Genomic DNA, 26,157 nt, shown 5'->3' with positions numbered 1-26,157 from the left:
CCCCCTGTTACTGCCCCCCTGTTACTGCCCCCCTGTTACTGCCCCCTCTGTTACTGCCCATCTGTATCTCACCCCCTGTTACTGCCCCCTGTCGCCCCCTGTTACTGCCCCCCTGTTACTGCCCCCCTGTTACTGCCCCTGTTACTGCCCCCCTGTTACTGCCCCCCTGTTACTGCCCCCCTGTTACTGCCCCCCTGTTACTGCCCCCCTGTATCTCACCCTCTGTTACTGCCCATCTGTATCTCACCCCCTGTTACTGCCCCCCTGTTACTGCCCCCCTGTTACTGCCCCCCTGTTACTGCCCCCCTGTATCTCACCCTCTGTATCAGACCCTCTGTTACTGGCCCTCTGTTTCTCATTCTCTGTTACTGCCCCTCTGTTACTGCCCCTCTGTTACTGCCACTCTGTATCACACCCTCTGTATCTCCCCCCCTGTTACTGCCCCCCTGTGTACTGCCCCCCTGTATCTCACCCTCTGTTACTGCCCATCTGTATCTCACCCCCTGTTAACTGCCCCCCTGTTACTGCCCCTCTGTACCTCACCCCCTGTTAATGCCCCCTGCTACTGCCCCTCTGTTTCTCATTCTCTGTTACTGCCCCCCTGTTACTGCCCCCCTGTTACTGCCCCCCTGTTACTGCCCCCCTGTGTCTCGCCCTCTGTTACTGCCCCTCTGGATATCGCCCTCTGGATATCGCCCTCTGGATATCGCCCTCTGTTACTGCCCCTCTCTATCTCGCCCTCTCTATCTCGCCCTCTCTATCTCGCCCTCTCTATCTCGCCCTCTCTATCTCGCCCTCTCTATCTCGCCCTCTCTATCTCGCCCTCTGTTACTGCCCCTCTGTTACTGCCCCTCTGTTACTGCCCCTCTGTTACTGCCCCTCTGTTACTGCCCCTCTGTATCTCGCCCTCTGTATCTCACGTTTCTCACCCCCTCTGTATCTCACCCCCTATTACTGCCCCCCGTTACTGCAGCAGTTTTGTTTACACCGGACAACAGGTTTATGGACTGTGACAATCCGTTTGAATCAGGCCCTGAGATCCCGAAAGCATCTTCCACTTAAACCTGAGGAGACTTTGACAGCTGAGGACCATTCCTTTTCTCAGAAGCATTGATTTGTCATCAAGGGCATCAAAAGGGAGGGGGGCAGTTGGAAAAGATCCCCGAGCGTACTGCCATCTGCCAGAGCGAAGGGCCCTCAGCTCTCAAGAGAGAGTCGCTGGCTCTCACAGCCTCCTCCGTGTCTTGGAGAGAGCACCGTCCAGTTAACGAGTTAATATTCCTGACAGAAGGATTGACGGAGAAGGCACAGAACATCCGGGAGGACCCTACAACTCCGAGAGGGTAAATTCCCTTATTTCGATGTATGTGGGACTCGTATCTATTGGAACAGCACGCCGTCAGGGGCTTTCTTTCTTCGGGAATGGTGATAGTCAAGCGGGAATTGTTCGGATTGCTCGTAGGGATCGGTCGTTCGCTGTTCGGCAAATAAATTGTGGCGGGCGCGTGAGGGATTTATTTTATTTTAGCGATCGGAGGGGGCCGAAAGGCAGGTCACACCACCTTTTCTCCGAGCATTTTTTGTTTGACAGGCCATGGCGCCCCCCACCTCTTTTGGGGGGGGGGGGCTTCGGTTTTAGTTGTCAGACGGGGGTCGGGAGTCAGCTTTCGCGGGAGAGGGAGGAAAAGTGGGATGATTGGGGAGGCTAGCGAATGCGTTCCGAGGTAACGCCAGGCTTTGGTTGTTGGGGTGGGGGGGGGTGGGGTAGAGGGATTTCTCCGCGCAAACCGCGAGCTGGAATGGGGCGTCCCGAGAGGAGGTTGTTAGGGGATTCCAGGGGGAAGTTAAGAGGGTCGGCAACTCGGAGCGAGGGGACGTATGTGGGTGGGTCACCACATCCCTCGGTCAGACCCGCGCCGGGGGCGCTGCGCTGTGGTCCCCGTCCCCGTCTCCGCCCCCGTCTCCGCCCCCGTCTCCGTCCCCGTCTCCGGCTCCGTCCCCGTCTCCGGCTCCGTCCCCGTCTCCGGCTCCGTCCCCCGTCTCCGGCTCCGTCCCCGTCTCCGGCTCCGGCTCCGTCCCCGTCTCCGGCTCCGGCTCCGTCCCCGTCTCCGTCCCCGTCTCCGTCCCCGTCTCCGTCCCCGTCTCCGTCCCCGTCCCTGTCCCCATCTCCCTCGGTCAGACCCGCGCCGGGAGCCCACTGTTGCATCCCCTCGCCACCCGCCATCGCCATTCCCGGGGGTCCCCATTGGGAGGGCACCTCACCTTCGCGCCCCCACACCCCACCCCGAGCACCCCCCCTCCCCGTTGACTGCGGAGGGCGAGCGGGCCAAAGGTGAAAGGTCAGAATGACAACAGGCCCGCAGCGAGTGGACGCAAAATCTCGTTTATTTACAGGTCAGGCTTCCCGGGTGGCGCTAGGCCTCACGTCGCCGCGGTGACCGATCCTCGGCCTAGCTCCCGCTCGAAGAGAGCGAGCCTCTCCCTGGACAGAAAGTAATAGATAACCTGGACCTGAAAACACAGGGACAGCACGGGGTTAGACACGGGGTAGGGCTTCCTCTACACTGTTCCCCCCACCATCAAACACTCCCATAGACAGGGACAGCACGGGGTTAGACAGGGGCAGCACGGGGTTAGACACGGGGTAGGGCTCCCTCTACACTGTTCCACCCCCACCATCAAACACTCCCACGGACAGGGACATCACGGGGTTAGATACAGGGTAAAGCTCCCTCTACACTGTCTCCTCCATCAAACACTCCCAGGGACAGGGGCAGCACAGGGTGAGCTGAAGAGCTGTGCATTGACGTGTAGCCGGGACCCACCTGGGCAACCACCTCCTGCGAGACGTCCAATGGGAAGCCGCGGTGCCGGGTGCGCAGCATGGACGGCCCGAACACGGTGGCGAGATTGTGCAGCGACATCTTGTTCACCTCTTCGTGTGCACTGACCCCTTCAGCAAAGCAGTACCAGGTCACTCTCCAGCCATACTGACTCAATCCCGGCCTGCTCGCTTCCCACCCGGCTCCCTCCACACCCCCCGGCTCCCCCCATCTGGCACCCTCCCGTCCCGCCCTGCTTGTTCACCTCTTCGTGTGCCCTGAACCTTCAGCAAAGCAGTACCAGTCACTCTCCAGCCATACTGACTCAGTCCCGGCTCACTCGCTTCCCGCCCGGCTCCCCCACGCCCCGCCCCGCTTGTTCACCTCTTCATGTGCACTGACCCTTCAGCAAAGCAGTACCAGTCACTCTCCAGCTATATTGACTCAGTCCCGGCCCACTCGCTTCCCGCCCAGCTCCCTCCACCTCCCCCGGCTCCCCCCCGCTCTGGCCCGCTTGTTAACCTCTTTGTGTGCACTGACCCTTCAGCAAAGCAGTAACAGTCACTCTCAAGCCATACTGACTCAATCCCGGCCCCCTCGCTTTCCCCTCCCCGGCTCCCCACCCATGGCCCGGCTCGCTCCCACACCGCCCAGCTCACTCCCACCACCGCCCTGCTTGTTCACCTCTTCGTGTGCACTGACCCTTCACCAAAGCAGTACCAGTCACTCTACAGCCGTACTGACTCAATCCCGGCCCGCTCGCTACCCACACCCCGGCTCCCTCCCCCCGGCTCGCACCCCACAGCCCAGTATCTGCCCCCAAACTAATCCTCCACCTCGCTCCCTCACCACACACAGCCCCGTATCCATCACAAACTAGAGCCTGCCGCGGTCCGTCCCCATTGCCCAATGGAGTGACTATGAGAGAGAGAGAGAGGGGAGTGAGAGACACCAGTCAGTGTACAGATATCTCCCTGAGAGAGAGAGAGAGGGGGGACTGAGAGACACCAGTCAGTGTACAGATATCTCCCTGAGAGAGAGAGAGAGGGGGGACTGAGAGACACCAGTCAGTGTACAGATATCTCCCTGAGAGAGAGAGAGAGGGGGGGGACTGAGAGACACCAGTCAGTGTACAGATATCTCCCTGAGAGAGAGAGAGAGGGGGGACTGAGAGACACCAGTCAGTGTACAGATATCTCCCTGAGAGAGAGAGAGAGGGGGGACTGAGAGACACCAGTCAGTGTACAGATATCTCCCTGAGAGAGAGAGGGGGTACTGAGAGACACCAGTCAGTGTACAGATATCTCCCTGAGAGAGAGAGAGAGGACTGAGAGACACCAGTCAGTTTACAGATATCTCCCTGAGAGAGAGGGGGGGACTGAGAGACACCAGTCAGTGTACAGATATCTCCCTGAGAGAGAGAGAGCGGGGACTGAGAGACACCAGTCAGTGTACAGATATCTCCCTGAGAGAGAGAGAGAGAGAGGGGGGGGACTGAGAGACACCAGCCAGTGTACAGATATCTCCCTGAGAGAGAGAGAGAGGGGGGACTGAGAGACACCAGTCAGTGTACAGATATCTCCCTGAGAGAGAGAGAGGTGGGACTGAGAGACACCAGTCAGTGTACAGATATCTCCCTGAGAGAGAGAGGGGGGGACTGAGAGACACCAGTCAGTGTACAGATATCTCCCTGAGAGAGAGAGAGAGGGGGGGACTGAGAGACACCAGTCAGTGTACAGATATCTCCCTGAGAGAGAGAGAGAGAGAGAGAGGACTGAGAGACACCAGTCAGTGTACAGATATCTCCCTGAGAGAGAGAGAGGGGGGGGGACTGAGAGACACCAGTCAGTGTACAGATATCTCCCTGAGAGAGAGGGAGGGGGACTGAGAGACACCAGTCAGTGTACAGATATCTCCCTGAGAGAGAGAGAGAGGGGGACTGAGAGACACCAGTCAGTGTACAGATATCTCCCTGAGAGAGAGAGAGAGGGGACTGAGAGACACCAGTCAGTGTACAGATATCTCCCTGAGAGAGAGGAGAGAGAGAGGGGGGACTGAGAGACACCAGTCAGTGTACAGATATCTCCCTGAGAGAGGAGAGAGGGGGGGACTGAGAGACACCAGTCAGTGTACAGATATCTCCCTGAGAGAGAGAGAGAGGGGACTGAGAGACACCAGTCAGTGTACAGATATCTCCCTGAGAGAGGGGGGGGACTGAGAGACACCAGTCAGTGTACAGATATCTCCCTGAGAGAGAGGGGGGGACTGAGAGACACCAGTCAGTGTACAGATATCTCCCTTGAGAGAGAGAGAGGGGGGGACTGAGAGGACACCAGTCAGTGTACAGATATCTCCCTGAGAGAGAGAGGGGACTGAGAGACACCAGTCAGTGTACAGATATCTCCCTGAGAGAGAGGGGACTGAGAGACACCAGTCAGTGTACAGATATCTCCCTGAGAGAGAGAGAGGGGGGACTGAGAGACACCAGTCAGTGTACAGATATCTCCCTGAGAGAGAGAGGGGGGACTGAGAGACACCAGTCAGTGTACAGATATCTCCCTGAGAGAGAGAGAGAGGGACTGAGAGACACCAGTCAGTGTACAGATATCTCCCTGAGAGAGAGAGAGGGTACTGAGAGACACCAGTCAGTGTACAGATATCTCCTGAGAGAGAGAGAGAGGGGACTGAGAGACACCAGTCAGTGTACAGATATCTCCCTGAGAGAGAGAGAGGGGGGGACTGAGAGACACCAGTCAGTGTACAGATATCTCCCTGAGAGAGAGAGAGAGGGGGGACTGAGAGACACCAGTCAGTGTACAGATATCTCCTGAGAGAGAGAGAGAGAGGGGGACTGAGAGACACCAGTCAGTGTACAGATATCTCCCTGAGAGAGAGAGAGAGTGGGGGGACTGAGAGACACCAGTCAGTGTACAGAACACCAGTCAGTGTACAGATATCTCCCTGAGAGAGAGAGAGGGGACTGAGAGACACCAGTAGGTGTACAGATATCTCCTGAGAGAGAGGGGGGACTGAGAGACACCAGTCAGTGTACAGATATCTCCTGAGAGAGAGAGGGGGGACTGAGAGACACCAGTCAGTGTACAGATATCTCCCTGAGAGAGAGAGAGGGGGGACTGAGAGACACCAGTCAGTGTACAGATATCTCCCTGAGAGAGAGAGAGGGGGGACTGAGAGACACCAGTCAGTGTACAGATATCTCCCTGAGAGAGAGGGGGGGACTGAGAGACACAGTCAGTGTACAGATATCTCCCTGAGAGAGAGAGAGAGTGGGGGGACTGAGAGACACCAGTCAGTGTACAGATATCTCCCTGAGAGAGAGAGAGGGGGGGACTGAGAGACACCAGTCAGTGTACAGATATCTCCCTGAGAGAGAGAGAGAGAGAGAGGGACTGAGAGACACCAGTCAGTGTACAGATATCTCCCTGAGAGAGGAGAGGGGGGGACCGAGAGACACCAGTCAGTGTACAGATATCCCCTGAGAGAGAGAGAGGGGGGACTGAGAGACACCAGTCAGTGTACAGATATCCCCCTGAGAGAGAGAGAGGGGGGGACTGAGAGACGCCAGTCAGTGTACAGATATCTCCCTGAGAGAGAGAGAGAGGGACTGAGAGACACCAGTCAGTGTACAGATATCTCCCTGAGAGAGGGGGGGGACTGAGAGACACCAGTCAGTGTACAGATATCTCCCTGAGAGAGAGAGAGAGAGGGGGACTGAGAGACACCAGTCAGTGTACAGATCTCCCTGAGAGAGAGAGGGGGGGGGGACTGAGAGACACCAGTCAGTGTACAGATATCTCCCTGAGAGAGAGAGAGGGACTGAGAGACACCAGTCAGTGTACAGATATCTCCCTGAGAGAGAGAGAGAGAGGGGGACTGAGAGACACCAGTCAGTGTACAGATATCTCCCTGAGAGAGGGGGGGGACTGAGAGACACCAGTCAGTGTACAGATATCTCCCTGAGAGAGAGAGAGGGGGACTGAGAGACACCAGTCAGTGTACAGATATCTCCGAGAGAGAGAGGGGGGACTGAGAGACACCAGTCAGTGTACAGATATCTCCCTGAGAGAGAGAGAGGGACTGAGAGACACCCAGTCAGTGTACAGATATCTCCCTGAGAAAGAGAGGGGGGACTGAGAGACACCAGTCAGTGTACAGATATCTCACTGAGAGAGAGAGAGGGGGGACTGAGAGACACCAGTCAGTGTACAGATATCTCCCTGAGAGAGAGGGGGGGGACTGAGAGACACCAGTCAGTGTACAGATATCTCCCTGAGAGAGAGAGAGAGGGGGGACTGATAGACACCAGTCAGTGTACAGATATCTCCCTGAGAGAGAGAGAGGGGGGGACTGAGAGACACCAGTCAGTGTACAGATATCTCCCTGAGAGAGAGAGGGGACTGAGAGACACCAGTCAGTGTACAGATATCTCCCTGAGAGAGAGAGAGGGGGGACTGAGAGACACCAGTCAGTGTACAGATATCTCCCTGAGAGAGAGAGAGAGGGGGGGGGGACTGAGAGACACCAGTCAGTGTACAGATATCTCCCTGAGAGAGAGAGGGGGGACTGAGAGACACCAGTCAGTGTACAGATATCTCCCTGAGAGAGAGAGGGGGGACTGAGAGACACCAGTCAGTGTACAGATATCTCGCTGAGAGAGAGAGGGGGGACTGAGAGACACCAGTCAGTGTACAGATATCTCCCTGAGAGAGAGAGAGAGGGGACTTGAGAGACACCAGTCAGTGTACAGATATCTCCCTGAGAGAGAGAGAGGGGACTGAGAGACACCAGTCAGTGTACAGATATCTCCCTGAGAGAGAGAGAGAGGGGACTGAGAGACACCAGTCAGTGTACAGATATCTCCCTGAGAGAGAGAGAGGGGGGGACTGAGAGACACCAGTCAGTGTACAGATATCTCCCTGAGAGAGAGAGAGAGGGGGGACTGAGAGACACCAGTCAGTGTACAGATATCTCCCTGAGAGAGAGAGAGAGGGGACTGAGAGACACCAGTCAGTGTACAGATATCTCCCTGAGAGAGAGAGAGAGTGGGGGGACTGAGAGACACCAGTCAGTGTACAGATATCTCCCTGAGAGAAAGAGAGGGGACTGAGAGACACCAGTCAGTGTACAGATATCTCCCTGAGAGAGAGAGGGGTGACTGAGAGACACCAGTCAGTGTACAGATATCTCCCTGAGAGAGAGAGGGGGGACTGAGAGACACCAGTCAGTGTACAGATATCTCCCTGAGAGAGAGAGAGGGGGGACTGAGAGACACCAGTCAGTGTACAGATATCTCCCTGAGAGAGAGAGAGGGGGGACTGAGAGACACCAGTCAGTGCACAGATATCTCCCTGAGAGAGAGAGAGAGTGGGGGGACTGAGAGACACCAGTCAGTGTACAGATATCTCCCTGAGAGAGAGAGGGGGGACTGAGAGACACCAGTCAGTGTACAGATATCTCCCTGAGAGAGAGAGGGGGGACTGAGAGACACCAGTCAGTGTACAGATATCTCCCTGAGAGAGAGAGAGGGGGGACTGAGAGACACCAGTCAGTGTACAGATATCTCCCTGAGAGAGAGAGAGGGGGGACTGAGAGACACCAGTCAGTGTACAGATATCTCCCTGAGAGAGAGGGGGACTGAGAGACACCAGTCAGTGTACAGATATCTCCCTGAGAGAGAGTGGGGGGACTGAGAGACACCAGTCAGTGTACAGATATCTCCCTGAGAGAGAGAGAGGGGGGGACTGAGAGACACCAGTCAGTGTACAGATATCTCCCTGAGAGAGAGAGGGGGGGACTGAGAGACACCAGTCAGTGTACAGATATCCCCCTGAGAGAGAGAGAGGGGGGGACTGAGAGACACCAGTCAGTGTACAGATATCTCCCTGAGAGAGAGAGAGGGGGGACTGAGAGACACCAGTCAGTGTACAGATATCTCCCTGAGAGAGAGAGAGGGGGGACTGAGAGACACCAGTCAGTGTACAGATATCTCCCTGAGAGAGAGAGAGAGTGGGGGGACTGAGAGACACCAGTCAGTGTACAGATATCTCCCTGAGAGAGAGAGAGGGGACTGAGAGACACCAGTCAGTGTACAGATATCTCCCTGAGAGAGAGAGGGGGGACTGAGAGACACCAGTCAGTGTACAGATATCTCCCTGAGAGAGAGAGAGGGGGGACTGAGAGACACCAGTCAGTGTACAGATATCTCCCTGAGAGAGAGAGAGGGGGGACTGAGAGACACCAGTCAGTGTACAGATATCTCCCTGAGAGAGAGGGGGGGACTGAGAGACACCAGTCAGTGTACAGATATCTCCCTGAGAGAGAGTGGGGGGACTGAGAGACACCAGTCAGTGTACAGATATCTCCTGAGAGAGAGAGAGGGGGGGACTGAGAGACACCAGTCAGTGTACAGATATCTCCCTGAGAGAGAGAGAGAGAGGGGACTGAGAGACACCAGTCAGTGTACAGATATCTCCCTGAGAGAGAGAGGGGGGGACTGAGAGACACCAGTCAGTGTACAGATATCCCCCTGAGAGAGAGAGAGGGGGGGACTGAGAGACACCAGTCAGTGTACAGATATCTCCCTGAGAGAGAGAGGGGGGGACTGAGAGACACCAGTCAGTGTACAGATATCCCCCTGAGAGAGAGAGAGGGGGGGACTGAGAGACACCAGTCAGTGTACAGATATCCCCCTGAGAGAGAGAGAGGGGGGGACTGAGAGACGCCAGTCAGTGTACAGATATCTCCCTGAGAGAGAGAGAGAGGGACTGAGAGACACCAGTCAGTGTACAGATATCTCCCTGAGAGAGGGGGGGGACTGAGAGACACCAGTCAGTGTACAGATATCTCCCTGAGAGAGAGAGAGAGAGGGGGACTGAGAGACACCAGTCAGTGTACAGATATCTCCCTGAGAGAGAGAGGGGGGGGGGACTGAGAGACACCAGTCAGTGTACAGATATCTCCCTGAGAGAGAGAGAGGGACTGAGAGACACCAGTCAGTGTACAGATATCTCCCTGAGAGAGAGAGAGAGAGGGGGACTGAGAGACACCAGTCAGTGTACAGATATCTCCCTGAGAGAGGGGGGGGGACTGAGAGACACCAGTCAGTGTACAGATATCTCCCTGAGAGAGAGAGAGAGAGGGGGACTGAGAGACACCAGTCAGTGTACAGATATCTCCGAGAGAGAGAGGGGGGACTGAGAGACACCAGTCAGTGTACAGATATCTCCCTGAGAGAGAGAGAGGGACTGAGAGACACCAGTCAGTGTACAGATATCTCCCTGAGAAAGAGAGGGGGGACTGAGAGACACCAGTCAGTGTAGAGATATCTCACTGAGAGAGAGAGAGGGGGGACTGAGAGACACCAGTCAGTGTACAGATATCTCCCTGAGAAAGAGAGGGGGGACTGAGAGACTCCAGTCAGTGTACAGATATCTCCCTGAGAGAGAGGGGGGACTGAGAGACACCAGTCAGTGTACAGATATCTCCCTGAGAGAGAGGGGGGGGGGGACTGAGAGACACCAGTCAGTGTACAGATATCTCCCTGAGAGAGAGAGGGGGGACTGAGAGACACCAGTCAGTGTACAGATATCTCCCTGAGAGAGAGAGAGGGGGGGACTGAGAGACACCAGTCAGTGTACAGATATCTCCCTGAGAGAGAGAGAGGGGGGACTGAGAGACACCAGTCAGTGTACAGATATCTCCCTGAGAGAGAGAGAGAGAGGGGACTGAGAGACACCAGTCAGTGTACAGATATCTCCCTGAGAGAGAGAGAGGGGGGGACTGAGAGACACCAGTCAGTGTACAGATATCTCCCTGAGAGAGAGAGAGGGGGGGGACTGAGAGACACCAGTCAGTGTACAGATATCTCCCTGAGAGAGAGAGAGGGGGGACTGAGAGACACCAGTCAGTGTACAGATATCTCCCTGAGAGAGAGAGAGAGTGGGGGGACTGAGAGACACCAGTCAGTGTACAGATATCTCCCTGAGAGAAAGAGAGGGGACTGAGAGACACCAGTCAGTGTACAGATATCTCCCTGAGAGAGAGAGGGGGGACTGAGAGACACCAGTCAGTGTACAGATATCTCCCTGAGAGAGAGAGAGGGGGGACTGAGAGACACCAGTCAGTGTACAGATATCTCCCTGAGAGAGAGAGAGAGTGGGGGGACTGAGAGACACCAGTCAGTGTACAGATATCTCCCTGAGAGAGAGAGAGGGGACTGAGAGTCACCAGTCAGTGTACAGATATCTCCCTGAGAGAGAGAGAGGGGGGGGGACTGAGAGACACCAGTCAGTGTACAGATATCTCCCTGAGAGAGAGAGAGGGGGGACTGAGAGACACCAGTCAGTGTACAGATATCTCCCTGAGAGAGAGAGAGAGTGGGGGGACTGAGAGACACCAGTCAGTGTACAGATATCTCCCTGAGAGAGAGAGAGGGGGGGACTGAGAGACACCAGTCAGTGTACAGATATCTCCCTGAGAGAGAGAGAGAGGGGGGACTGAGAGACACCAGTCAGTGTACAGATATCTCCCTGAGAGAGAGAGAGAGAGGACTGAGAGACACCAGTCAGTGTACAGATATCTCCCTGAGAGAGAGAGGGGGGGACTGAGAGACACCAGTCAGTGTACAGATATCTCCCTGAGAGAGAGAGAGGGGGGACTGACAGACACCAGTCAGTGTACAGATATCTCCCTGAGAGAGAGAGGGGGGGACTGAGAGACACCAGTCAGTGTACAGATATCCCCCTGAGAGAGAGAGAGGGGGGGACTGAGAGACACCAGTCAGTGTACAGATATCCCCCTGAGAGAGAGAGAGGGGGGACTGACAGACACCAGTCAGTGTACAGATATCTCCCTGAGAGAGAGAGGGGGGGACTGAGAGACACCAGTCAGTGTACAGATATCTCCCTGAGAGAGAGAGAGGGGGGACTGACAGACACCAGTCAGTGTACAGATATCCCCCTGAGAGAGAGAGAGGGGGGGACTGAGAGACACCAGTCAGTGTACAGATATCCCCCTGAGAGAGAGAGAGGGGGGGACTGAGAGACGCCAGTCAGTGTACAGATATCTCCCTGAGAGAGAGAGAGAGGGACTGAGAGACACCAGTCAGTGTACAGATATCTCCCTGAGAGAGGGGGGGGACTGAGAGACACCAGTCAGTGTACAGATATCTCCCTGAGAGAGAGAGAGAGAGGGGGACTGAGAGACACCAGTCAGTGTACAGATATCTCCCTGAGAGAGAGAGGGGGGGGGGGGGACTGAGAGACACCAGTCAGTGTACAGATATCTCCCTGAGAGAGAGAGAGGGACTGAGAGACACCAGTCAGTGTACAGATATCTCCCTGAGAGAGAGAGAGAGAGGGGGACTGAGAGACACCAGTCAGTGTACAGATATCTCCCTGAGAGAGGGGGGGGGGACTGAGAGACACCGGTCCGTGTCCAGATATGTCGCTTCGAGCGGCTGTTATGAACATGTCACCTACGTTTTGAGATGCTTCATCATGTAGATGAAGGTGTTGAGATTCGCCTCCGGAAGCTGATGGAGCAGGGACACCATCTGGTTATCCTTCTCTGCGGGATCTTCCTGTGCTATATGGCGACCACAAACAGATCAAGGGTGTTGTCGCGAGGTGTGTGTGGTGGGGTGGGGGGGGTCCCTTCTCGATGAGTGTAACCTCTCGAAATGCCTCCTGCCCCGGCACCACCCCCCCCCGCACTCCGCTGTCGCTCTCCCCGCCTCCCGCCGTTCTGGGGAAACCTTGGCGCGGCCCATCGACTACAGAGCCATCACGCCCCACTGGGCTCTCCGGCCCGAACTCGTGACCTTGTCACCACCACCCCCGCCGCCCCGCGCGACACCCCCCCCCCCCCAACACTGTCTACCCCGACACTGTCCGGGATCAAAGTTCCTGCCCGGCGCGCGTCCCCCACCCCCCACCGTAAGATCGAGACGCTGACCGCCACCGTTCCACCTCGTCCATCAGGCACAGCCTCAGCAGTGTGTACTGCCTCCGAGACCCACCGCGGCAGCTCGCCCACCACCGGCATAGAACATAGAACATAGAACAGTACAGCACAGAACAGGCCCTTCAGCCCACAATGTTGTGCCAACCATTTATCCTCATGTATGCACCCTCAAATTTCTGTGACCATATGCATGTCCAGCAGTCTCTTAAATGACCCCAATGACCTTGCTTCCACAACTGCTGCTGGCAACGCATTCCATGCTCTCACAACTCTCTGTGTAAAGAACCCGCCTCTGACATCCCCTCTATACTTTCCTCCAACCAGCTTAAAACTATGACCCCTCGTGCTAGCCATTTCTGCCCTGGGAAATAGTCTCTGGCTATCGACTCTATCTATGCCTCTCATTATCTTGTATACCTCAATTAGGTCCCCTCTCCTCCTCCTTTTCTCCAATGAAAAGAGTCCGAGCTCAGTCAACCTCTCTTCATAAGATAAGCCCTCCAGTCCAGGCAGCATCCTGGTAAACCTCCTCTGAACCCTCTCCAAAGCATCCACATCTTTCCTATAATAGGGCGCCCAGAACTGGACGCAGTATTCCAAGTGCGGTCTAACCAAAGTTTTATAGAGCTGCAACAAGATCTCACGACTCTTAAACTCAATCCCCCTGTTAATGAAAGCCAAAACACCATATGCTTTCTTAACAACCCTGTCCACTTGGGTGGCCATTTTAAGGGATCTATGTATCTGCACACCAAGATCCCTCTGTTCCTCCACGCTGCCAAGAATCCTATCCTTAATCCTGTACTCAGCTTTCAAATTCGACCTTCCAAAATGCATCAACTCGCATTTACCCAGGTTGAACTCCATCTGCCACCTCTCAGCCCATCTCTGCATCCTGTCAATGTCCCGCTGCAGCCTACAACAGCCCTCTACACTGTCAACGACACCTCCAACCTTCGTGTCGTCTGCAAACTTGCTGACCCATCCTTCAATCCCCTCATCCAAGTCATTAATAAAAATTACAAATAGTAGAGGCCCAAGGACAGAGCCCTGTGGAACCCACTCACCACTGACTTCCAGGCAGAATATTTTCCTTCGACTACCACTCGCTGTCTTCTGTTGGCCAGCCAATTCTGTATCCAAGCAGCTAAGTTCCCCTGTATCCCATTCCTCCTGACCTTCTGAATGAGCCTACCATGGGGCATCTTCCCCCGAAACCCACCAGCCTCTTACCACCCCCCGACCCCGCTCCTCGACAGGAGCAACAGACGCGGAGTTGGGTGGTGGGGGTCTCCAGCCTCTCCCGACCCCGGCAATATCCCCCTTGAGACCCCACACCCTGACTGCGAGCGATACCGGCCGATCCCTTCGGAGGACTCCCTCCTTCTAAGGGAGGTGTGGCGGGGGGGGGCGTGGTGCATCGTGCCCCTACAACCGTCCCCCACCCCCACATAGTAAAATCTGCTCGGGGGGGGGGGGTGGTGGTTCTCAGTCCGAGGGGTAGACAGTGTGCGTGACCCCGAGATGCAGGGGGAGAGAGAATGAGAGAGAGAGAGAGAGTGTTTGCTGGGAGGGACACTGACAAATGGTCGGGGTGGGGTAGGTTTTACCACTGCGAAGTTGGGGGGGGAGGCGCCGGGGATGAGCTGGGAGAGCGGTGAAGGCGAGCGGGGTGGGGGGCACAGAGTTTGAGAGCGAACTGGGCTGGAGGGCACTGTCCAGCTGTGGGCCTCACTTCCCTGGAAAGCACTGGACACGTTGGGGAGGGAGAGAGGTAGCGGAGGAAGGAGAGGGGAGAGGGAGAGACAGAAAGTGACTAAGACACACAGAGAGAGTGAGAGAGAGAAAGTGTGTGTGTGAGAGAGAGAGAGACAGACAGTGAGTGAGAGATTGAGCGATCGTGAGAGACAGAAAGAGAGAGAGGGAGCGAGAGATGGGGAGAGAGAGAGAAGGAGAGAGAGACGGGGAGAGAGAGACACAGAGAGAGTGACAGAGGGATACTGAGAGAAAGAGAGAGAGAGAGAGAGAGACAGTGGGTGAGAGATTGAGTGATATATATATATAGTGAGAGACAGAGAGAGAGAGAGGGAGACAGAGAAGGAGAGAGAGACGGGGAGAGAGAGAGAGAGAGAAAGAGAAAGAGAAAGAGAAAGAGAGAGAGACAGAGAGACAGAGAGAGAGAGAGAGTGAGATGAGATGGGTCTTTGGGATGAGAAACTCCGGAGAGGAGGATCGGTGGATGAAGCTGAGAGAAGCGGGAGATCCGGGAGAGGGAAAGGGGGTGGGGTGCTCGGGTTCGGAGGCAGGGAGACGCTGCTCCCCCTCGGGAACAGGGGTCGGCGGTCGGGGGTGGGTGGGTGGGTGGGGGACGTGGGTGCTGGTGTTCACAAGAGGCACAAATGAAGGCCTGGCGAGGGATAATGACGCTTCCCGAGCGAGGGAGTGAGGGAGCGTGGGATAGAAGCTGGGCAGGGGCACGAACGATTTGGCTGAGCTGTGGGTGGGGGGGGGGCGCCCGTACGCATGCCCGCCATCACCGGGAGGCTTTCAAATGCAGAACGTACCGGCTGCACTCACAAAGGAGGGGATCAGCTCATGGGTGAGGAGGGGCTCGGGCAGCTCTCGCAAGTAAAGCTTCAGGGTCCCAGCGACAACATGAATGTCATTATCTTTCAGCTTCGTCACGGCCTCCTTGACATCTGCAGTGACACAGAGACAGAGAGGGTCAGCGCTGAGGGAGCGGGCACTGTCGGAGGGTCAGCGCTGAGGGAGCGGGCACTGTCGGAGGGTCAGTGCTGAGGGAGCGGGCACTGTCGGAGGGTCAGCGCTGAGGGAGCGGGCACTGTCGGAGGGTCAGTGCTGAGGGAGCGGGCACTGTCAGAGGGAGCGGGCACTGTCGGAGGGTCAGTGCTGAGGGAGTGGGCACTGTCGGAGGGTCAGTGCTGAGGGAGCGGGCACTGTCGGAGGGTCAGCGCTGAGGGAGCGGGCACTGTCGGAGGGTCGGCGCTGAGGGAGCGGGCACTGTCGGAGGGTCGGCGCTGAGGGAGCGGGCACTGTCGGAGGGTCAGTGCTGACGGAGGGGGAGCTGTCGGAGGGTCAGCGCCGAGGGAGCCCCTCAACAGCCACACCGCCACCTCACCGGCTGTTCGGCAGCAGCGGGCATCACCTTGCCACTCAAGCTCCCCATGCGCAACGCGAAGCGCGAGGTGGTGGGGCCGGGGGCAGGCGGGCGGCTCCCTGTTTTGGACTCACTGCTATCGAAAGCTGCCTTCAGGACCTGGACGTCCGTCGCTATTCCCGAGACGCGGTAGATCCCGACTTCCTTGAGGCCACGGCGCTCCACGTCCTCGGCGCAGTGCCGCACGAGCAGGGGAATGCGGGAGTGGTCCCGGCTGGGGCAGGGAGTCAGGCACGGCACGGGGAGAGAGACCGAGGAAGGGAGGAAACACAGCACAAGTCAGATTATGTTCTGCTGGGAGCGAACGGGGAAGGGGTTTGGGGTCCGTGGGGGACGGTGTAGAGCGGGGAGCGGACGGGGAAGGGGTTCGGGGTCCGTGGGGGACGGTGTAGAGCGGGGAGCGGACGGGGAAGGGGTTCGGGGTCCTTGGGGGACGGTGTAGAGCGGGGAGCGGACGGGGAAGGGGTTCGGGGTCCGTGGGGGACGGTGTAGAGCGGGGAGCGGACGGGGAAGGGGTTCGGGGTCCGTGGGGGACGGTGTAGAGCGGGGAGCGGACGGGGAAGGGGTTCGGGGTCCGTGGGGGACGGTGTAGAGCGGGGAGCGGACGGGGAAGGGGTTCGGGGTCCTTGGGGGACGGTGTAGAGCGGGGAGCGGACGGGGAAGGGGTTCGGGGTCCGTGGGGGACGGTGTAGAGCGGGGAGCGGACGGGGAAGGGGGTTCGGGGTCCTTGGGGGACGGTGTAGAGCGGGGAGCGGACGGGGAAGGGGTTCGGGGTCCTTGGGGGACGGTGTAGAGCGGGGAGCGGACGGGGAAGGGGTTCGGGGTCCGTGGGGGACGGTGTAGAGCGGGGAGCGGACGGGGAAGGGGTTCGGGGGTCCTTGGGGGACGGTGTAGAGCGGGGAGCGGACGGGGAAGGGGTTCGGGGTCCTTGGGGGACGGTGTAGAGCGGGGAGCGGACGGGGAAGGGGTTCGTGGTCCGTGGGGGACGGTGTAGAGCGGGGAGCGGACGGGGAAGGGGTTCGGGGTCCTTGGGGGACGGTGTAGAGCGGGGAGCGGACGGGGAAGGGGTTCGTGGTCCGTGGGGGACGGTGTAGAGCGGGGAGCGGACGGGGAAGGGGTTCGGGGGTCCTTGGGGGCGACGGTGTAGAGCGGGGAGCGGACGGGGAAGGGGTTCGGGGTTCGGGGTCCGTGGGGGGACGGTGTAGAGCGGGGAGCGGACGGGGAAGGGGTTTGGGGTCCGTGGGGGGGACGGTGTAGAGCGGGGAGGGAACGGGGAAGGGGGTTCGGGGTCCGTGGGGGGACGGCGTAGAGTGGGGAGCGGACGGGGGAAGGGGTTTGGTCGAACGAGTGCACAGGAGGATCCCACGATGTGCAGTACTCACTAAGTGACAATGCTGATGGGAACCCCAAATATTCCGCGGGGCGCTCCTGAGAGCTCATCCAATTGGCTGAGGTTCTGCTGAAGGTACGAGACGGTGCACGAGAGCTGGTGCTACGAGGGAGAGACAGAGAGGGAGCGGGATTCCCACCAGGACCATTGCGACCCACCATTGCCACCCTGGCTCAAGCCCCTTCCCTTCACACGCCGGGCACGGGCACCCTCACACCCATCTACCCGCTCTTCGCCACCCGGCCAGGCACCTTCCCCCTCCCCACTACTCCCCCCAGCTCCTCCCTATCTCCGTCACACGCTCTATCCCCTTACACAGTCCTCCATCCCCCTACACCCCCTCGCTATCTCTGTCACCCCCTCCGTCCCCCTACACCCCCTCCCTATCTCTGTCACCCCCTCCAGCCCCCTATACCCCCTCCCTACCTCTGTCACCCCTCCGTCCCCCGACACCCCCCTCCCTATCTCTGTCACCCCCCTCCAGCCCCTACACCCCCTCCCTATCTCTGTCACCCCCTCCGTCCCCTACACACCCTCCCTATCTCTGTCACCCCCTCCGTCCCCCTACACGCCCTCCCTATCTCTGTCACCCCTCCGTCCCCCCTACAACCCCCTCCCTATCTCTGTAGCCCCCCTCCCGTTGAACACCAGAAAATCCCGAGCCAGTGAGAGACGGCCAGGATCCCACCGTAAGGTCGAGCCCGGGACAATCCCAGATCTTACCCCATTGAGGTCAATTGTCAACGCCTTCCATTCCTTCGGAAGCAGATTCTTGGGGTCCAGCTGTGAGCAATCGCCAGAAACAAAAATGAAGAGGACGGGAGTTACATACCGGAATCTGATGGGGTTCGGGGGGGTTTATATACAGAATAACAGATACCCCCCCGGGGAGGGAATAACAGACTGGAATCTGATCAAGGGGGTTCGGGGTGGGTTTATATACAGAATAACAGATACCCCCCATCCCGGGGAGGGAGTTACAGACTGGAATCTGATCGAGGGGGTTCGGGGAGGGGGTTTATATACAGAATAACAGATTCCCCCCGGGGAGGGAGTTACAGACTGGAATCTGATCGAGGGGTTCGGGGGGGGGTTTATATTCAGAATAACAGATACTCCCCGGGGAGGGAGTTACAGACTGGAATCTGATCGAGGGGGTTTGGGGGGGTTTATATACAGAATAACAGATACCCCCCCGGGGAGGGAGTTACAGACTGGAATCTGATTGAGGGGGTTCGGGGGGGTTTATATACAGAATAACAGATGCCCCCCGGGGAGGGAGTTACAGACTGGAATCTGATCGAGGGGGGTTTATATACAGAATAACAGATACCCCCCGGGGAGGGAGTTACAGACTGGAATCTGATCGAGGAGGTTCGGGGGGGTTTATATACAGAATAACAGATACCCCCCCTGGGGAGGGAGTTACAGACTGGAATCTGATCGAGGGGGTTCGGGGGGGTTTATATACAGAATAACAGATACCCCCCGGGGAGGGAGTTACAGACTGGAATCTGATCGAGGGGGTTCGGGGGGGGGGGGGGGGTTTCATATACAGAATAACAGATACCCCCCGGGAGGGAGTTACAGACTGGAATCTGATCGATGGGTTCGGGGGGGGGGTTTATATACAGAATAACAGATACCCCCCGGGGGAGGGAGTTACAGACTGGAATTCTGATCGAGGGGGTTCGGGGGGTGTTGATATACAGAATAACAGATACCCCCCAGGGAGGGAGTTACAGACTGGAATCTGATCGAGGGGGTTCGGGGGGGGGGGTTTATATAGAGAATAACAGATACCCCCCCGGGGAGGGAGTTACAGACTGGAATCTGATCGAGGGGGTTCGGGGGGGGTTTACATACAGAATAACAGATACCCCCCCGGGAGGGAGTTACAGACTGGAATCTGATCGAGCGGGTTCGGGGGGGGTTTATATACAGAATAACAGATACCCCCCGGGGAGGGAGTTACAGACTGGAATCTGATCGAGGGGGTTCGGGGAGGGGGTTTATATACAGAATAACAGATTCCCCCCGGGGAGGGAGTTACAGACTGGAATCTGATCGAGGGGTTCGGGGGGGGGTTTATATTCAGAATAACAGATACTCCCCGGGGAGGGAGTTACAGACTGGAATCTGATCGAGGGGGTTTGGGGGGGTTTATATACAGAATAACAGATACCCCCCGGGGAGGGAGTTACAGACTGGAATCTGATTGAGGGGGTTCGGGGGGGTTTATATACAGAATAACAGATGCCCCCCGGGGAGGGAGTTACAGACTGGAATCTGATCGAGGGGGGTTTATATACAGAATAACAGATACCCCCCGGGGGAGGGAGTTACAGACTGGAATCTGATCGAGGAGGTTCGGGGGGGTTTATATACAGAATAACAGATACCCCCCCTGGGGAGGGAGTTACAGACTGGAATCTGATCGAGGGGGTTCGGGGGGGTTTATATACAGAATAACAGATACCCCCCGGGGAGGGAGTTACAGACTGGAATCTGATCGAGGGGGTTCGGGGGGGGGGGGGGTTCATATACAGAATAACAGATACCCCCCGGGAGGGAGTTACAGACTGGAATCTGATCGATGGGTTCGGGGGGGGGGGTTTATATACAGAATAACAGATACCCCCCGGGGAGGGAGTTACAGACTGGAATCTGATCGAGGGGGTTCGGGGGGGTGTTGATATACAGAATAACAGATACCCCCCAGGGAGGGAGTTACAGACTGGAATCTGATCGAGGGGGTTCGGGGGGTTTATATACAGAATAACAGATACCCCCCCGGGGAGGGAGTTACAGACTGGAATCTGATCGAGGGGGTTCGGGGGGGGTTTACATACAGAATAACAGATACCCCCCCGGGAGGGAGTTACAGACTGGAATCTGATCGAGCGGGTTCGGGGGGGGGTTTATATACAGAATAACAGATACCCCCCGGGGAGGGAGTTACAGACTGGAATCTGATCGAGTGGTTTATATACAGAATAACAGATACCCCCCCCCGGGGAGGGAGTTACAGACTAGAATCTGATCGAGGGGGTTCGGGGGGGTTTATATACAGAATAACAGATACCCTCCCGGGAGGGAGTTACAGACTGGAATCTGATCGAGGGGGTTCGGGGGGGGGGGGGTTTATACACAGAATAACAGATACCCCCCGGGGAGGGAGTTACAGACTGGAATCTGATCGAGGGGGTTCGGGGGGGTTTATATACAGAATAACAGATACCCCCCGGGGAGGGAGTTACAGACTGGAATCTGATCGAGGGGGTTCGGGGGGGGTTTATATACAGAATAACAGATACGCCCCGGGGAGGGAGTTACAGACTGGAATCTGATCGAGGGGGTTCGGGGGGTGTTGATATACAGAATAACAGATACCCCCCAGGGAGGGAGTTACAGACTGGAATCTGATCGAGGGGGTTCGGGGGGGGGGTTTATATAGAGAATAACAGATACCCCCCCGGGGAGGGAGTTACAGACTGGAATCTGATCGAGGGGGTTCGGGGGGGGGTTTACATACAGAATAACAGATACCCCCCGGGGAGGGAGTTACAGACTGGAATCTGATCGAGGGGGTTCGGGGGGGGGTTTATATACAGAATAACAGATACGCCCCGGGGAGGGAGTTACAGACTGGAATCTGATCGAGGGGGTTCGGGGGGGGGTGGTTTAGGTACAGAATAACAGATACCCCCCGGGGAGGGAGTTACAGACTGGAATCTGATCGAGGGGGTTCGGGGGGTTTATACACAGAATAACAGATACCCCCCGGGGAGGGAGTTACAGACTGGAATCTGATCGAGGGGGTTCGGTGGGGGGTTTATATACAGAATAACAGATACCCCCCGGGGAGGCAGTTACAGACTGGAATCTGATCGAGGGGGTTCGGGGGGGGGTTTATATACAGAATAACAGATACCCCCCCGGGGAGGGAGTTACAGACTGGAATCTGATCGAGGGGGTTCGGGGGGTTTATATACAGAATAACAGATACCCCCCGGGGAGGGAGTTACAGACTGGAATCTGATCGAGGGGGTTCGGGGGGGTTTATATACAGAATAACAGATACCCCCCGGGGAGGGAGTTACAGACTGGAATCTGATCGAGGGGGTTCGGGGGGGGGTTTATATACAGAATAACAGATACCCCCCGGGGAGGGAGTGACAGACTGGAATCTGATCGAGGGGGTTCGGGGGGGTTTATATACAGAATAACAGATACCCCCCACCCCGGGGAGGGAGTTACAGACTGGAATCTGATCGAGGGGTTCGGGGGGGTTTATATACAGAATAACAGATACCCCCCGGGGAGGGAGTTACAGACTGGAATCTGTTCGGGGGTGGGGGGGGGGGGTTATATACAGAATAACAGATACCCCCCGGGGAGGGAGTTACAGACTGGAATCTGATCGAGGGGTTCGGGGGGGGGTTATATTCAGAATAACAGATACCCCCCGGGAGGGAGTAACAGACTGGAATCTGATCGAGGGGGTTCGGGGAGGTTTATATACAGAATAACAGATACTCCCCGGGGAGGGAGTTACAGACTGGAATCTGATCGAGGGGGTTCGGGGGGTTTATACACAGAATAACAGATACCCCCCGGGGAGGGAGTTACAGACTGGAATCTGATCGAGGGGGTTTGGGGGCGTTTATATACAGAATAACAGATACCCCCCGGGGAGGGAGTTACAGACTGGAATCTGACCGAGGGGGTTCGGTGGGGTTTATATACAGAATAACAGATACCCCCCGGGGAGGGAGTTACAGACTGGAATCTGATCGAGGGGGTTCAGGGGGGTTTATATACAGAATAACAGATACCCCCCTGGGGAGGGAGTTACAGACTGGAATCTGATCGAGGGGTTCGGGGGGGGGTTTATATACAGAATAACAGATACCCCCCCGAGGAGGGAGTTACAGACTGGAATCTGATCGAGGGGGTTCGGGGGGGTTTATATACAGAATAACAGATACCCGCCGGGGAGGGAGTTACAGACTGGAATCTGATCGAGGGGGGTTTATATACAGAATAACAGATACCCCCCGGGGAGGGAGTTACAGACTGGAATCTGATCGAGGGGGTTCGGGGGGGGTTTATATACAGAATAACAGACACCCCCCCGGGGAGGGAGTTACAGACTGGAATCTGATCGAGGGGGTTCGGGGGGTTTATGTACAGAATAACAGATACCCCCCGGGGAGGGAGTTACAGACTGGAATCTGATCGAGGGGGTTCGGGGGGGGGTTTTATATACAGAATAACAGATACCCCCCTGGGGAGGGAGTTACAGACTGGAATCTGATCGAGGGGGTTCGGGGGGGTTTATATACAGAATAACAGATACCTCCCTGGGGAGGGAGTTACAGACTGGAATCTGATCGAGGGGGTTCGGGGGGTTTATATACAGAATAACAGATACCCCCTGGGGAGGGAGTTACAGACTGGAATCTGATCGATGGGTTTGGGGGGGGGTTTATATACAGAATAACAGATACCCCCCGGGGAGGGAGTTACAGACTGGAATCTGATCGAGGGGGTTCGGGGGGGGTTTATATACAGAATAACAGATACCCCCCGGGGAGGGAGTTACAGACTGGAATCTGATCGAGGGTGTTCGGGGGGGAGTTTATATACAGAATAACAGATACCCCCCCGGGGAGGGAGTTACTGACTGGAATCTGATCGAGGGGGTTCGGGGGGGGTTTATATACAGAATAACAGATACCCCTCCCCGGGGAGGGAGTTACAGACTGGAATCTGATCGAGGGGGTTCGGGGGGGGGTTTATATACAGAATAACAGATACCCCCCGGGAGGGAGTAACAGACTGGAATCTGATCGAGGGAGTTCGGGGGGGTTTATATACAGAATAACAGATACCCCCCGGGGAGGGAGTTACAGACTGGAATCTGATCGAGGGGTTCGGGGGGGTTTATATACAGAATAACAGATAGCCCCCGGGGAGGGAGTTACAGACTGGAATCTGATCGAGGGGGTTCGGGGGGGGGGTTTATGTACAGAATAACAGATACCCCCCGGGGAGAGAGTTACAGACTGGAATCTGATCGAGGGGGTTCGGGGGGGTTTATATACAGAATAACAGATACCCCCCGGGGAGGGAGTTACAGACTGGAATCTGATCGAGGGGTTCGGGGGGGGGGTTTATATTCAGAATAACAGATACTCCCCGGGGAGGGAGTTACAGACTGGAATCTGATCGAGGGGGTTCGGGGGGTTTATATACAGAATAACAGATACCCCCCGGGGAGGGAGTTACAGACTGGAATCTGATCGAGGGGGTTCGGGGGGGTTTATATACAGAATAACAGATACCCCCCGGGGAGGCAGTTACAGACTGGAATCTGATCGAGGGGGTTCGGTGTGGTTTATATACAGAATAACAGATACCCCCCGGGGAGGCAGTTACAGACTGGAATCTGATCGAGGGGGTTCGGGGGGTTTATATACAGAATAACAGATACCCCCCTGGGGAGGGAGTTACAGACTGGAATCTGATCGAGGGGGTTCGGTGGGGGGGGGTTCATATACAGAATAACAGATACCCCCCGGGGAGGGAGTTACAGACTGGAATCTGATCGAGGGGGTTCGGGGGGTGTTTATATACAGAATAACAGATACCCCCCGGGGAGGGAGTTACAGACTGGAATCTGATCGATGGGTTTGGGGGGGGGTTTATGTACAGAATAACAGATACCCCCCGGGGAGGGAGTTACAGACTGGAATCTGATTGACTGGGTTCGGGAGGGTTTATATACAGAATAACAGATACCCCCCGGGGAGGGAGTTACAGACTGGAATCTGATCGAGGGGGTTCGGGGGGGGGTTTATATACAGAATAACAGATACCCCCCGGGGAGGGAGTTACAGACTGGAATCTGATCGAGGGGGTTCGGGGGGGTTTATATACAGAATAACAGATACCCCCCGGGGAGGGAGTTACAGACTGGAATCTGATTGACTGGGTTCGGGAGGGTTTATATACAGAATAACAGATACCCCCCCGGGAGGGAGTTACAGACTGGAATCTGATCGAGGGGGTTCGGGGGGGGGTTTATATACAGAATAACAGATACCACCCGGGGAGGGAGTTACAGACTGGAATCTGATTGAGGGGGTTCGGGGGGGGTTTATATACAGAATAACAGATACCCCCCGGGGAGGGAGTTACAGACTGGAATCTGATCGAGGGGGTTCGGGGGGGTTTATATACAGAATAACAGATACCCCCCGGGGAGGGAGTTACAGACTGGAATCTGATCGAGGGGGTTCGGGGGGGGGTTTATATACAGAATAACAGATACCCCCCGGGAGGGAGTTACAGACTAGAATCTGATCGAGGGGGTTCGGGGGGGTTTATATACAGAATAACAGATACCCCCCCGGGGAGGGAGTTACTGACTGGAATCTGATCGAGGGGTTTCGGGGGGATTTATATACAGAATAACAGATACCCCCCGGGGAGGGAGTTACAGACTGGAATCTGATCGAGGGGGTTCAGGGGGGGGTTTATATACAGAATAACAAATACCCCCCGGGGAGGGAGTTACAGACTGGAATCTGATCGAGGGTGTTCGGGGGGGGGGTTATATACAGAATAACAGATACCCCCCGGGGAGGGAGTTACAGACTGGAATCTGATCGAGGGGGTTCGGGGGGGGTTTATATACAGAATAACAGACACCCCCCCGGGAGGGAGTTACAGACTGGAATCTGATCGAGGGGGTTCGGGGGGGTTTATATACAGAATAACAGATACCCCCCGGGAGGGAGTTACAGACTGGAATCTGATCGAGGGGGTTCGGGGGGGTGTTTATATACAGAATAACAGATACCCCCCGGGGAGGGAGTTACAGACTGGAATCTGATCGAGGGGGTTCGGGGGAGGTTTATATACAGAACAACAGATACCCCCCATCCCGGGGAGGGAGTTACAGACTGGAATCTGATCGAGGGGGTTCGGGGGGGGTTTATATACAGAATAACAGATACTCCCCGGGGAGGGAGTTACAGTCTGGAATCTGATCGAGGGTGTTCGGGGGGGTTTATATACAGAATAACAGATACCCCCCGGGGAGGGAGTTACAGTCTGGAATCTGATCGAGGGGGTTTTGGGGGGGTTTATATACAGAATAACAGATACCCCCCGGGGAGGGAGTTACAGACTGGAATCTGATCGAGGGGGTTCGGGGGGGGTTTATATACAGAATAACAGATACCCCTCCCCGGGGAGGGAGTTACAGACTGGAATCTGATCGAGGGGGTTCGGGGGGTGTTTATATACAGAATAACAGATACCCCCCCCGGGGAGGGAGTTACAGACTGGAATCTGATCGAGGGGGTTCGGGGGGGGGTTTATATACAGAATAACAGATACCCCCCGGGGAGGGAGTTACAGACTGGAATCTGATCGAGGGGGTTCGGGGGGGGTTTATATACAGAATAACAGATACCCCCCGGGGAGGGAGTTACAGACTGGAATCTGATCGAGGGGTTTCGGGGGGGGGTTTATATACAGAATAACAGATACCCCCCGGGGAGGGAGTTACAGACTGGAATCTGATCGAGGGGGTTCGGGGGGGGGGTTTATATACAGAATAACAGATACCCCCCGGGGAGGGAGTTACAGACTGGAATCTGATCGAGGGGGTTCGGGGGGGTTTATATGCAGAATAACAGATACCCCCCGGGGAGGGAGTTACAGACTGGAATCTGATCGAGGGGGTTCGGGGGGGTTTATATACAGAA

At 56.3% G+C, this 26,157-nt stretch overlaps 1 protein-coding gene across 1 annotated transcript in view; it reads right to left on the bottom strand.

The window, feature by feature from the left end:
• Positions 1–2,388: 2,388 nt before the first annotated feature.
• LOC125450627 (active breakpoint cluster region-related protein-like) overlaps positions 2,389–26,157 on the bottom strand; it is a 36,266-nt gene continuing 12,497 nt past the window's right edge. The window contains exons 6-11 of the mRNA XM_059643267.1: positions 18,098–18,157; positions 17,367–17,476; positions 16,059–16,198; positions 15,371–15,505; positions 12,323–12,428; positions 2,389–2,511 (exon numbers count right to left, since the gene is read on the bottom strand). Coding sequence (XP_059499250.1) covers positions 2,451–2,511; positions 12,323–12,428; positions 15,371–15,505; positions 16,059–16,198; positions 17,367–17,476; positions 18,098–18,157 — 612 coding nt within the window. The 3' untranslated portion in view covers positions 2,389–2,450. The remainder of the gene's footprint in view (positions 2,512–12,322; positions 12,429–15,370; positions 15,506–16,058; positions 16,199–17,366; positions 17,477–18,097; positions 18,158–26,157) is intronic.

This window comes from Stegostoma tigrinum, chromosome 50, assembly GCF_030684315.1.
Source record: "Stegostoma tigrinum isolate sSteTig4 chromosome 50, sSteTig4.hap1, whole genome shotgun sequence".
In the NCBI taxonomy this organism is placed as follows: domain Eukaryota; kingdom Metazoa; phylum Chordata; class Chondrichthyes; order Orectolobiformes; family Stegostomatidae; genus Stegostoma; species Stegostoma tigrinum.
Note: the sequence above shows the minus strand (reverse complement) of the source record. Positions and strands in the feature narration are given on the sequence as shown.